Genomic DNA, 15,068 nt, shown 5'->3' with positions numbered 1-15,068 from the left:
TGAGTTTAAGGAATGATTAAAAAAAAAAAAAAAAAAAAAAGCATGTAGTCTAAAGCAGACCTTCTACAATAAGTCTCAAGATTCAATGGAGGGTCTGGAATAATAACTATTAATATCTATTATAGTTAACAGCTGATTTATCAGATCAACGCTCATTTCATATTTATCTTTTGGGATATTTTTGAGAATTTAATTATTCCTCCAAACTCCAGATTTATCAAAATGTAATTCTAAGGATAAACTTACACAAATTGCAATGATTGTTTACTGATAACTGTGCTTTTTTTTTTTTTTTTTTTTTTTTTTTTTTTTTTTTGTATTCTGAGTAAACAAATTCCTCTCAGTAATCACTGTACATGTATAACCTGTGGTGAGGACAAATGTTCTCAGTTTGAAATAAATTAATAATAAATAAAAAATTATCATTATAATTAAGTAAATAAATAAAGGTAAAATATGGGTAAAAAAAAACATTAATTGAATACTTTGCTTTTCATGCTTCTTATATTAAAAGATAAAAATTCTTTCAAATAAATATTACAAAAAAACTTTTTTATTTGTCTTCAAGATATTCACAATACACATTTATTCGCTCACCATATACACTATTACTTTCACTATATTACGTTCTTGTGCACAATAAAAGCAGAATAAATATTATATTCCCTTATTGAAACCTCTAAAATCACCCCACCACTTATCATGACAAACTTTAGATATGGTGCTGGGTTCAAGCTGTAAACGACGAAGTTCTGCATCACCTATTAGTCTTTCTCGTTCAATTTTGAGCTTAGGTGATACAATAAATTCGCCATTTTCCTTTAAATATGTACCGCTGAGGTCTCCGTTTTCTGGAAGCCCGTTGGGGAAAGTAATTGGCTTTATACGAACCAGATGCTTTACTTTGTCCAGTTTTTCATTTATAGATGGAATGTTTTTCAGGATAGCATACGTAATTGTTTTCCCATCAATACCAAATTCTTGCATAATCATTTTTTCCCAATAAGGCCTGCCAGTTAATTTTTTAATACGATACACCAAATGAAGCTTCGCTGGAGTGTGAGAATCTTCCTCTCTGATGCGCCGTAATTGCTCGACTTCATCAAAAATTTCTTTTCTGCGAGAATAATTTATTCGTCTCCTTGGCTTTTTATAAAATTTAAAAATATCTTCTAATCTAGTACCGGTTTTATAGGCGACATTCCGTACAATATAATAGTTGGGTATGTACGATTTTAATAAGCTTGGTAACAAAAAATTAAACACTCGATTCATTGTTTAAATTATTCCCAACTTCAAAGATCGTAACGAGTACTACTGAAGGATATAAAAGAGAATATTGCAGCTACCATCACACAATTACACTCGCAACAGAAACGCCACCTACATACCAGTGAAGTTAATACGAAAAACAAAAAATAAAATAAAATAAAAATATGAGCGTTTACTAAAATAAAGGGCCAAGACTTCAGTTCTGCGATGCAAAATTATAAGTGGATATTAAAGCCGAATGTAGAAACTATGAAGGTTTCGTAAGGTAAGTTGAGATGGATACACTCCCAGCATTCACGAATTGCCTTAGCGCGGACTAATAGAAAACATAGGCGCATCCCAAGCGTTTGTATATTTGCCTTTTATTAATCCACACTGGCCTGAGAACTGTTTCGAAATGGTTGGTTCTCCTCAGAGACCAAGCAGAAACCCAAAGAGAGCAAAAACTTTCGTTCAGTACTAAGGAACTTCAAATGTTAGAGAAATTTCTAACAGAGAAAAGTTCGCTTACGAAAAATGTTTTCGTAAGCGAACTCTCGGTCGTGGTAAACGTATTTACTAAAATAAAGAGCCAAAAGGCTTCAGTTCTGGGTGCAAAATTATATAGGTTAAGTGGATATTAACAGCTGTCGGGCCAGTGAAACCTTATCAAAGTGGACTAATAAAAGGCGAGTATTGTGCAATCACAAATGCGAAACCCCTCGAAATTTTGCGCATGGCATAAGGTGAATCCATTCCGATAACAGGATAATCAATGCGTATCGTGGGATTTATTTTTATAGTCTAAAAATTAACTTTTGTTTTATGAAAATTCTATTTTTTAAAGTGGTAAATGTTATACTTGTACAACAGTTGAAAATTTTTTCGTATAAAGCATATCATTTCGCGTGTTGGTGACGAATTCGTACATCACCTCATTTTTTCTCCCTTCCAACGTGAATTGACTCCTCTTGGCAATCTTCCAGCGACGGCTCTTGCTTCTGGGATCGCACAGTATATAGTTAACTGTTAACTTCTGTGGCTTGATGGATGTCAATCCCGTGGATTCTGATCCCGTCATCGGTATGAAAAAGACTTATTTTAAAGGTTAGCGAGCACTCGGCTCACCCTGATTAGGGCAATGCGGAAGCGCCTGAGCCGAAAGGTAGTGCAGCTTTCGGGCGCTTAGAAAACTCCTGAATGAGTTGCTTGGAATGAAAAGCTGCTTAGGTGAAAAAGTAGCGGTAGTGTTACGAAGCAATGTGGAAATATCTGGGATATCAGCATCGAGATGCAGGAGAGCATGTCATTGGGTGATCATGGAGAAGATGACTTGAGTATTCCTGAGGAATTTCTTAGTGTCGGCTTGGCTGGGGTTCATCTTGCTAAAGGCTATTAGCATCTCCCCTAGTGAGGCAGCAAGAATCTGTGTAGAATTTTCACTGTAAGCTGTCGAGGCTACGGGTAAAATCCGCGGAGAAACCGCAGAAGCGTATGTTTTATCGGCGGGAACACTCCGCACTGTGACTTCCGGCGAAGGTTTCGTGTCTTGAATCTCAGTGGGCGGAGCCAACGCCGCTCTTGTCTTCCGTAGGTTAGATGGGTGAATTGAGCAGCCTTTAAAATTTGCTGTATGGGGGCCGCCACAATTCGCACATTTAGCAGGTGTAGACGATGATTTTGTGCAAGTGTGCGAGGGATGGTTGTCACCACACTTTACACACTTGTAATCTGCTTTACATAACTTTTGTGCATGCCCAAATTTTTGGCAGCGGTGGCATTGACCGGCGGATGCCTTTCTTCTGAGTGGTTCGGTCTTGATGACTAAGTTGCAGACTATAGTAAGGTCGTAGATTGCTCTGTGGTCTTTACTGATTTCTACTAAGACCAGAGGCATGGGGCGCTTGTCTGCGCGGTACATGCGCGAGATCTTAATTGGTTCAAGACCTTGTGATCTGAGGTCAGTAGCTATTTCATCAGTTGTTATGGTTTCTGCCAGACCTCTGATGACTACCTTAAGGTTTTTTTCGCTTTTTAGTTGGTAGGTGTGATATGGGACTTTCTGTTCATCCATAAGTCTGGTGAGCTGGCGGTAGTCCGTTTCTCCTTCGGGCTGTATGCGGACTCCATCATCGGTGTTTTTAGCTGATGAGAACTTGATGTTATTGTTCTTCATCGTCTCTGCAATTGACGACCAGTTTTCTTTAGCTCTCAAGATTACTGGCGGAATCCTCTCTTTGGGCTGTGTCAATGTCCCTGTTCTTTCATCAGCTAGCGCTGATGTATCCATTGGAGCTGTAGTTTCCGACGTCTGAGGTATTATTTCAGGATCTGTTGCAGGGGATTTTTTCTTTCTCTTCTTCCGTTTAACTTCCTGAAAGCCACTGGAGTTTGAAAGAGAGATGTCTTCAGTTGTTATTGCTGGCTCGCAGGTGTTGTCATGTGAAGGGTGAGGAAGTTTAGAGGGATGGATATCCTCTGTCTCCGCTTCAAGGATCTGGTGTGCTCCGATTTTATCTGGCCATTTTTTATGTAGCAAGTTGCCTAATTCCCTGAATAGTGTGAAAAGTTCCTGAAAATTGAGATCGTCGAAGGACTTGTCCATGGCTAGGCTTAGGAAAACGAAATAGAACTAAAAGTCTTACCTGCTCTGTTTATCGAGCACGAACCTACGGTACAGTAGTAAACTCCGATATAGTAGTAAACTCCGATTGAACTGCTGCCTGAAGTTCACAAAACATAATCTAATCAATCGACGGCCTCCAATCAATCGATCGCCTCGCAATCACCTCCACCGGAATCCAGATCAATCACCACAGTATATAGAAGTTCGGGCGGCGCTTATGTTTTCTAAAGAGGATATAGTTTTTTCGTGATTGGTCTAGAAGAGTTCGGTTAAGATTTTATAGGATGTACATTCATACCGTAAGTTAGATGTTATTCAGTGGTGATATCTGGTCTTAGAGCTACCGTGGGAACATGTAAAGACTTCATTTCTCATGAGAATTCGCCGTAAAGTCTATATTTTCAAGTCGCGCTGTTCATTGTCATTCGAGTGTGTTTTGGATGTTGATCGCGGTCTCACGATAGTCCTTTAGTGTGATGTATTTTGTGTTTATACGATATACGGAAGTCCTTGAGATCCAGCTCAGGTAAGCATATATTTGAATATTTTAAACATAATTTAAGTCCCGATGACTTTATCCAATCGTTGGATAAGAAGCTGGCGCTCGACCTCCTCAAAAAACTGTTGAAGAAATTTGAGGTAGAGTGGCCAGGGTTTCTAAACCTATATTCAGCGACAGACGACTCCACAGAAGGGGACAACTCAACACCAATGGAAGAAGGGAAGACGAACCTGATAATCTCTACTCCCACTCCAAAACATGATACAGAAACCCATTCTCGGAAAAAACGTAAAACAGCGTATACTCAGATAAACGAGGGGATGGAAGAAGATTACCCCAACACTGACCTCCCCACACCCAACAACGAAAAAGTTCCTCCAATTGTTCTACGGGAAAAAGAATGTTGGATGGCCCTTAGGCCTATTATGCAAAACCATCAAATTAACTATTCATAGGCAAAAAAAGTAGACGACGGAGTTAAAATCCAGCCTGCCACAGTAGGCAACTACAGACTCCTCACAAAAATCATGGATGAATCAAATATTAAATATCATACCTACTCACTGAAGTCGGAGAAAAACCTAAAAGTTGTACTCAGAGGAGTAACAGAAAACATCTGCACAGATGAAATTACTGAAGACCTCTGCCTCCATGATCTCCCACCTGTGAAGGTTAGCAGAATGCTACGGGCTGACAACAGTCCAATGCCCCTAGTACTCATTGAGATACCCAAAACACACAAGAACATATACAACATGACAACGATCTGTGGTTTGAAAATCACAACAGAACCACTAAAGAAAAGAGTCTCGTTGGGCCAGTGCTACAGATGTTAGAAGTACAGACATGCACAGAAACTCTGCAGAGCAGACTACAAATGCCTCAAATGTGGGCAAAACTACCCCACAGCAACCTGCTCAAAACCCAGGGCCTCACCAGCCAAATGCGCGAATTGCGGGGGCCCCCACCCAACAAACTACAGAGGCTGCAGTCACTACCGTGTGTTCTGCTTCGCCACCGTCGAAGCAGAACATACGCCGAAGTAGCCCGCTCATCCAAAGATATCCAGCAGGACCAAATTCTTTCAAACATGACAACAGTCATCACAGCCTCATTGGCAAACATGCTTCAAGACTTCAGTAAGTCAAACCCTTCACCAAACTCCACAAAAAGATTTCTAAAAGAAACTCAAACCATATTATCAATGCTTGTTAATGAATAAAACTAGATTACTCCCAGACTCACTACAGATCGCTGCTTGGAACGCCAATGGCCTAAAAAACAAGACACTGGAGCGTCAATAATTCTCTCACAGATACAACCCTGACATCATCCTAATTAATGAAACTCATCTAAGACCTGCAGACAATCCAAAACTGAGAGGCTACACACTATATAGAAATGACTGACTGGACTACAGAGGTGGTGGTACAGCCATGTTTATCAGGAACTGCATCAGGCACAATGGAATACTCACCCCCCCCTCCCCAACCTAGAACTCACTGGTGTCGAAGTCCACACAAACTCAACTGGAAGACTTAAAATCTATGCCGCCTACAACTCCCCTGCTATTTTCTGACTTGGATGCTGTACTAGGCACAAATGAATCCATCATCATCGCTGGGGATTTAAACTCCAAACATCCCTCCTGGAACAGCAGAACCACAACTAAAAATGGCCGTATCCTCTTCAGCTACACAGGATTAAACAATGCTGTCATAACAGGACCCACTGAACCAACCCACCACAACCCAACTGGCACAGCCGACATCCTAGACATCGCCATCCTACACAACATCAAATACCAGCACAGAATTCAAGCACTGAACGAATTATCATCAGACCATAACCCAATCCTACTTCACTTAGGGAACAAAGATCAGCACCTCCCCCCCCCCAGACCTCCACTGTCTGGGAGAAACTTGGGAAAGTGCTACCAGAACACATTGGTCCGGTTCCCCATATAAAAGCCAAGGAAGAAATAGACACGGTAATAAAGAACCTCACCAATCAAATCAATAAAGCCATAACAGCAGCCACAGTATCCACGATTACCCACAAACAAAACCGTCTCCCAAAAGAAATCATGGACTTAATAAGAGAATGTCAAAACTCAAAAAAGGTTTTAACTTTGCAATTACGCCCAAACACATTCCTAAAATGGATTTTTTCATGTGTGGAATTGAAAAAGGCCTATGTCCAGTACCGCAAAACATAGCCAACACTATTAGATTCAAAAGTACCATAATCCTAGCCAAAGCAAAACAACCTATTCTCAACACGTCTCCTTATGATAGAAAGTCAATCCTCAACTTGAAGAAAAACTTGAAGTTATCCTTAACTCTAAAGACTATCATGATAAGTTAAACATATTACTATGAGACAACTCTACCTATAAGGTCCTAGACAGAGACCCCACGATAAAAAATCATAATGAAACAAACCAACTAATCAGAAATTGTAACATGTGGCAAGAAGAAGTGAAGAGAACACTAAAATCCTCACATCCCATCACTTCCAGACTATATGGGACACCTAAAATACATAAAAAGGATATACCTCTTCGTCCAATCATTGATAGAAGGTCATCACCAACTTACCTTTTGGCCAAGCATCTTGTAAGCTTATTAAATAATAAAATAAGATCAACAAAATCCTATATCAAGAATAGTCAGCACTTTGTAAATAAACTTCCAGCCATTAAATTGCACCAAAAGACATGCTAACCAGTCTAGATGTTGTATCCCTTTTCACCAATGTACCAGTAGAAGAGGTAATAAAAATCATTCAAGACCTCTTTCCTCTAGACATCACACAAATGTTTAGACACTGCCTTCAGTCTAATTTCTTCAAGATTAACAACACTATATATCAACAATTAGAAGGCCTAGCAATGGGAAGCCTGCTATCACCATCTTGTACAGACCTTTCCATGGAAAAACTTGAAAAAGAAATTCTCTCCACAATCTCCTCTAGGCCATATATATAGTGGAGATATGTAGATGATATTTTCATTATATGGCAAGACAGCTTAGAAACCCTAAAATCGTTTGTGAATAAAATCAACTCAATACATAACAGGATAAAATTCACTCTGGAAGTGGAAAACAACAGTCAACTGCATTTTTTAGTCATCTTGATAAAGAGACAATCAAATAGTGTCAAATTATCTATTTACAGAAAGCCTACAGACACTGGAAGATATCTTCATTATACTTCAAACCATCGCAGGACACACAAACTGAGCATTATCCACATGTTGAAAAATAGAGCCCGAAAGTTTATATCAGAAGAGGAGGATACACAGACTGAACTCTCACTGATAGTCAACACATTATCACAAAATGGATATCCTCCAAACATCATCAAAAAATATCTATACAGTGACAACCCCAGACAAGAAGAATCAAGCTCCGAGCACATTTCTACTGTAGTGATCCCTTTAATCAGGTCAATTTCTTATCAAATAGCCAGAATACTAAGAGCCTACAACATCAGAGTGGTCTTCAAACCAACCACCAGCATCAGACAGGTTTTAGGATCCCCAAAAGATAAGGTGCCATTCTACAAATGTCCGGGAGTATATTACATTCCTTGTTCCTGTGGTCTTGCCTACATCGGACAAACTTTAGAGATCAGACAAAAAGACCATGTTGGTGATGTAAACCACAACAGAAGTATTTCTTCAGGCTTAGCACATCATTTCTGTACGTCTAACCACACGATAGTGGCAAAACAGCTCCATACCATATTTGGATGATGACTACAGACATCGTTTATTCAAGGAAGCCACAAATGTGTTAATAACCGGTGGAATCATCAACAGAAATCAGGGTACTATTCTGAACAGTTTGTGGAAAAACCTGATCCTCTCTCTAAATCCATCTGAATTACAGCTAGCCAGTAATCACATTATGCATTTACAACAAACATGCATGCGTGATAATGAATAAGAACAATAAGTCCTCTCAGTCTCTGTCACGCAAATGTTTAACCTTAGCTACTAGATTGTTTACAACGTTTTTATATTCCTTTCAATTTGCATTTACTAGTTTTTTTATGCTTTTCCATCAACGCCTTGAAAAACTAGACAGTTTGCTAGCGAAACAGGTAGGCAAAGAATGTAAGATGTTTGTACGCATTACAATATGGTCAGTATTAAAACAATAAGTTTATATGTGTAATTTTCAAACGACCAAATATGTTTATTTATTATTTATTTAGTTTAGTGCAATAAGTTACCAAAATGCCATGAAACCGATAATTGAGATAATCTGAAAATCCTGTTGAAGAGATCTAGGACTTGTTCAAGCCACCTTATACCTTGATATGAAAATAGTGGTCTGACACCAAATGATAAAAATCATCTAGACATTCAAAAAAATTCATGTCATGGCAGGAAAACCCTGTTAGGCCTGTAATGTATGAGAGTGGAGATACTATCCTGGCTGGAGAATTAATGTGGTAATTGATCTTTCTTTTCCTCTCCAATTTCTTTATTTTTTATTTTTTTTACTTTGTTACGACTATGATCTTACGTTCAACCAAAAACACGAAGATCCTTTATTGTAATCTCTTAGACAGCACTTAATTTAATTTCTCACAATCTTTGTTTGATCATTCTGTTCTTTGTGATGCCTGTATGCAAACTGTCCACTTTGATAAAGCCTTTGTGATGAAGGCATTAAATTTGACAAATTTGATTAAGGCAGTAATCATACAATTTTAATTTTATTACTGTTAATCTTATATAGTGTACTTCATAGTTCCAAGAGCATTTTAGCAACTCATTTCTATATCCTCTACAGCAGCGCCTCCCAAACTGTGGGCCTTGGCCCCCTTGGGAGCCATAGGTTTTGTTGAGGAAGGCCATGAAATAATGAAAACAAATTTAAAATCTTTTAAGACTAAGTAGATTTTTTTTTATCTTAAAAGAAACATATTTAATTTTTATTGTTCATTATTTCTTTTTTTTTATTTTTTATATTTTAAGGAAAAAATCACACATTGGTGTGGGTTCAAAATTTTGCTTCCTGCATATTTCAGCGCTTAATGAATATTAGTAAATATATGCTTATTCATATAAGTTTCATTTCAAAGCAGAAATCTAAGAATTGCAGTTTCAAATATTTCACCTGTTATTGGTGTAGGATTGAAACACATCCATCACATTAAATTGTTATTAAACTTCTTTTATGTTTTTAATTCTTTCTTTATTACTAATCGTTTTACGTTTCATATGCTTGTACTGCAAATGTACAATAGCAATATATCTATCTATATAAAAATATGAGATAATGTGCCATGTCAAGCGCGAATGTAAGATGCTAAAAATGTAGTATTTGTATTTAATTTTTGCAATATTCGCTGTGTATGTTTTGTATTGAATATAAATACAATAAATATTATAATAATATATGTCTATATTCCGATTTTTATTCAAAGGGGGGGTGAAATATTTTAATTTTCCAAAGGGAGCCTTGACATCCAGAAGTTTGGGAAGCACTGCTCATGAAGTACACACAGACACATTCACTTTATGATACTCTCTTGTGAATTTTGAAAAAGAATAAAGAATAGCAATAAACGATTTTTTAAATTTGAAGACTCGTTAAAAATTTTACTTACATTATACAAATAAAAGCAGGAAGCAACACAAGAACAAATAAAAGAAGCTGTAGTTTTGTCACTATCAGTAAAATGTTTAGTACCAATATTCCTTCTAAGTTCAATAACAGCTGTAAATAGAAAAGGGTTAAATATCTTGATATACTTCAAATGTGCCATATTTTCTCTCTCCTAAGTTAGTTTTTAAAAATAAATTATAATTTCTAAAATACCTAATTTCAGAAAAGAGTATATTCACACTAAGGATAGGAGTAAAATGGATGAATGAAGAGATTAAACATGAAATTATTATTATTATTATTAACATTTTTATCATCACCTTTATGCAGTGGAACAATTTTACCATCCTTCCACTCCCTTGGAACCTGTCCTGTTGTAAGACTTTTATTAAACAGGCATTCCAATGTTACTGCCAATTCCCTGAAACATTCTCTTAAGATGTGTGGTGATATGTCATCAAATCCTATCACCTTATTGACATTAAGGTTATTTATTTCTTCAAATACCTCTTGCTCACTCACAATTAACCTATCCTCTTCTATGTCCTTTACACTTAAGTGTTTCATGATTCCACCCTGATCAGGATGAAACACCCTTATGATACTCTCTTACTTTTGTTTTCCTTACTAAAACGAGTCACTCTCCTGGCTTCTTCTTTACACTCTTCATGTGACTGATTATTAACATTATTCATCTTCCTCCACAGTACTTTCTTTTTCCAGATTTCATGCTTAAGCTCCACATTCATCCATTTTACACCTACCTTATTCAGCTTTTTGGCCTTCAGAATACATTTATTAATATTATTACTATTCGTGATACCTCCCTCATCATGGGAGGAAACCCACTGTACAACTTTCCATCACCACCACTACACAGAACCTCTACTACCAATCATCTACATCAACACCATCTACTGCCTGCCACCATCACCACCACCACAGCTAGTATTTTTTGTCTATAAATTGCATGTGTTCTGAAGGGTGATTCATCTGAATGTGGGATGAAAAACCCGAGTTTCTGGTAGAAAAAACCCTGCTACTCCATATGAGATCAGCTAACTCACCTTCAATTGAAAAAGTCCATATAAAGATTCCTCCTGTCATGAAGAGAATCGAACTTAGATATTTTCTAATCGAAGGACGCAACATACCATCATTCTTCCAATTGTGCTACGGAGTCGCCATTGATGCTGTTATGTATTTCTTACTCAGTTCCCATGCAGTATTTATTTCCTTACTGCTCAACTTCTCGTTCCATGTTATAGCGCCAAGGTGTCTCCTAAGCTGTCATAATCACCAGCCTTATAATTCCACATATCCTTTCCTCACGAACGTCTGCATAACTAGCTGCAACACAGGTGATTACTTCATGGTCACTTTCACCAACTAGAGGAAAGTGAAATCCCCTCTCACGATCACTTCCTCTGATGAAATGATTAGATCTAGAACTCTTGATCCTTACATGCCCTCCTTTACGTGCTGCCTGAGATAGTTATCTCTCAAGAACTTGAGAAATTCATTTTCCTTATATTCCAAGTGCTATCTCTTCATTTTAATCTATACTGCCATAATTAAAATCACCCATGATAATTAATAATTCCTTTGTTCTAATCCAAGTTGTTTATACATTTTTCTTCATCACCACCCTCTACATTCCCAGGTCTATAACATCATTCAACTAAATATGTCTTCCTCTCAACCTCCACATTAAACCACACTGCCTCATAACCATTACCACTATTTCCTTCTTTCATGTCTACCTTATATGGACCTAATTCCCATGTTATCATCAACAGCTCTACTCCTCCCTTCTTGCCCTTTCTATCCTTGCAAAAAATACTGTATCCTTCCATTTCTATTCCTGTTATAATATCATCTTCATTCAACCATGTTTCACTTATTCCAATGATTTTGGGGCAAATAAACTCAATCGCTGAAATTTCATCCCTCTTATTTCATACTTCTGGCACTTGTAAACAAACACAGCAGTTCAGCCAGTCCTATCCAAGACATCTGTTGGTTGTGATTTCCCCACCACACCAGCCCAATCATTTTATCACCACTTACCACACATATCTGCTCAGTCTTAATTTCCCCACCCACATCGCATTATATTCCATCTTCACACACACATTCACTTCCACTTTCATTCACTTTCCCTATATCATGTCTCCCTATCCACGCGAGCTCCCCCGTTTCCCTGTTCCTCTTGCATTCATGGTCTCTCTTCATCTCTCACATTACTACTGTTTCCACTGCCAAGCATTTCTGTCTCTTCAGTACCACTCTCCTGATTTTTCCCTTCATCTCTTTCTTGAGATCGCTTGCACGCATCCACACTGTGCTTTCATCCAGCAACACTTTCTCCATTACACTCATTCAAAAGTCATTCAAATGTAACCCATCATGGCTGTATAATTCATTCTCCCATCTGAAGAAGGCAGTGTGGACACAACACGAGATGAATGTTGGTAATAATCAGTTGCATGAAAAGTACAACGGCAGACCAGGAAGGCGAATCAGTTGGTAAAGACAGCAAAAGTGCAATATAGGAAGGAATTAGCCAATCAAGCCAAAAAAATTCTTGTGAGGTTTTTCAAAATGTAGAAATAATTTAATTAATTTCTGCATGATGATACAGCATAAGTTCCCTTTTACGGGAATGTAAGGCACCATCTAAGAGTCCCCAAATTTTATCCGGGCTCTGGAACCGGCATAGCGGACGAATCAGGCCTATAGCTGGGTCAGTATTCCTGACTGTAATCCATGTGTGTGTCCACAGCTGGTTTGCCTGCTTGCAGGATGAAAAACCCCAGATAAACTGCAGGGAAAAACTCTTCTATCCATGCCCAAGACCGGCTAACTTGGCTATGGCTGAGGAAGATCCTTAAGCTCCTCACGTCATCGACGGTATTCGAACCTAGGACACTCCTTCCCCAGGCATATGGTTGCGTAGCACAAAGCCACTAGGCTAACTGCGTGGACACAAAATGTAGAAGAAAGAATGACCAGGGAAGAATGATGCAAGTTGATGACACTGGCAGATTGGTAACCAGTGAGGAGGATACAATTGAAGTATTCAAATATCAGTCTGCTATAGTATTTCATCCTTGTGAAGGCAACATCATGAGAAGTCAAAGTGTAGAGAGTATGGTGGAAGAAAACTGATGATGATTTAGAAGACTGAGTAAACTTGATATTAATAAAGCAATTGGACATGAGAGTATATCACCAAATGTCTTGAGGGAATGCTCTATGGAATAAATTGTGCTTTTGCCACAACTGTTTACCATTAGTCTTCCAACACGATGGGTCCCAAAGCAATGTAAGGTGAGAAAATCTTTCCAATTTATGAAGGTGAGGGGGGGGGGATAAGACTGAGGATACAAATTTTAGGCTCTGTGAGTCTGGAGTTATTAAAGTGTTAAAGCAGTTGGTGAGGACTAGGATAAAGAAGGGGATATTGATAATAGTAGTATGAGGTTGTTTTAGCAATCTGCTTACATATATTACAACAAGGTGACAAATTCACTCAATAAAAGTGATGCATATATACGATAGCATACTTGAATTTTTCAAAGGCCTTTGATAGTCTTCCACATGACAAGCTAGTAGATAAATTCAAACAGATAGTATTATTATTATTATTACCCCAAGACCTCATGGAGTCAAAGATTCATCTGGGAGGTCCTTTTATCAGACACACATCTCATCATACCATGTCTTAAACACACTCAAACTCCTTGCAGACACCACACTCTCAGGCAAGGTATTCCAATCATTCACAACTCTGCACAAAAAAAACCTGCCTCTCACTCCCCTACTCACACCCTCTTTATACAGTTTCAAGGGATGACCTCTGGTTCTCCCCTGATCTCCCACTATTCTCTGTAGAACTTCTCCACCATTGATCTTATAACAACCCCTTACCAACTTTTAGGTCTCTATCATATCTCCCCTCTCCACCAGACACTGTAAATTACATCTTCTCAATCTTTCCTCATTCTCAACACTCCAGAGGTCACAAACTACCTTAGCCAGTCTCCTTTGGACCCTTTCCAACATCTCTTCATTATTCTGAAAACCTGGTGACCAAATCTGGGCACAATAGTCCATGTGTGGCGTAATCAAAGCCTTATACAACGGAACAAGAATCTCCCTACTTCTACATGTCAGTGTCCTCTGCATCATTCCCAGAAGCCTTTGTGTTGTCTTCACAATTTTGGCGATGTGTCCTCTAAATTTTAGATCCTTATCCACTATCACCCCCAGATCTCATATTTCCTCTACCTCCAACAATATATTCTCACCAAGCATAAATTCTGCATCTCATCCTTGTTTTCCAAATTTTAAAACCTTACATTGTGCAACATTGAACTGACATCCCCATTTCCGTGACCAATCACTCAATTTATTCAAGTCTTCTTGCAAGGCCACAACATCTTCATTACTCTTTATGGTTCGTTCCAACTTTGCATCATCTTCAAACAACTGAATATCTCCATCCAAATCTTCCCCAATATCGTTAATATACAAGTTAAATAGTAATAGCCCTAAAACAGACCCCACTAGTGACTTTCCTTTTCCTGGATATGCACCCACCCCCCATACACAACTTGTTGATACCTATCAGATAGCCAGTCTCCAATCCAGTGCACCAATCTAATATCCAAACCCATCCACTCTAGTTTGACTACCAACTTATCATGCGGCAATCTATCAAAAGCCTTTGCAAAATCTAAGTATATTACTGTGTATCCTTCTCTGTCCATGGAAGCAGCCACCTTATTGTAATAAGTAAGTAGATTAATAAAACATGGCCTCCCTTTAGTATATCCATGCTGTTCATGAAACATAATACCATTAGTGTCAACCAATTCTGGATCCTATTTCTCACAAGCTTCTCCAACAACTTAACTACAACACATTATGCACAGATAGGCCTATAGTTCGATGCTTGAGTTCTCATCTCCTCCTTTATGAAGTGGCAGATTCTTGGCGTCCTTCCGCTCCTTAGGAATTTGACCCAGTGCAAGATCGTATTAAAGAAATATGTCAA

General features: G+C 38.2%; 2 protein-coding genes across 2 annotated transcripts in view; both read right to left on the bottom strand.

Annotated features, from left to right (window-relative positions):
* LOC150098392 (cAMP and cAMP-inhibited cGMP 3',5'-cyclic phosphodiesterase 10A-like) overlaps positions 1 to 15,068 on the bottom strand; it is a 534,534-nt gene that overhangs the window by 272,773 nt on the left and 246,693 nt on the right. The window contains exon 10 of the mRNA XM_090405194.1: positions 10,008 to 10,117. Coding sequence (XP_090261320.1) covers positions 10,008 to 10,117 — 110 coding nt within the window. The remainder of the gene's footprint in view (positions 1 to 10,007; positions 10,118 to 15,068) is intronic.
* On the bottom strand, positions 532 to 1,374 carry mRpL30 (mitochondrial ribosomal protein L30). The gene has a single exon (XM_090405466.1). It carries the CDS (start codon positions 1,273 to 1,275, stop codon positions 658 to 660), a length of 618 nt encoding a protein of 205 aa, XP_090261592.1. The 5' UTR covers positions 1,276 to 1,374; the 3' UTR covers positions 532 to 657.

The sequence above is a fragment of the Typopeltis vanoorti genome, chromosome 15, assembly GCF_054136105.1.
Source record: "Typopeltis vanoorti isolate ZY-2024b chromosome 15, IOZ_Tvanoo_1.0, whole genome shotgun sequence".
NCBI lineage: Eukaryota > Metazoa > Arthropoda > Arachnida > Uropygi > Thelyphonidae > Typopeltis > Typopeltis vanoorti.
This window is presented reverse-complemented; position numbering and strand designations above follow the sequence as displayed.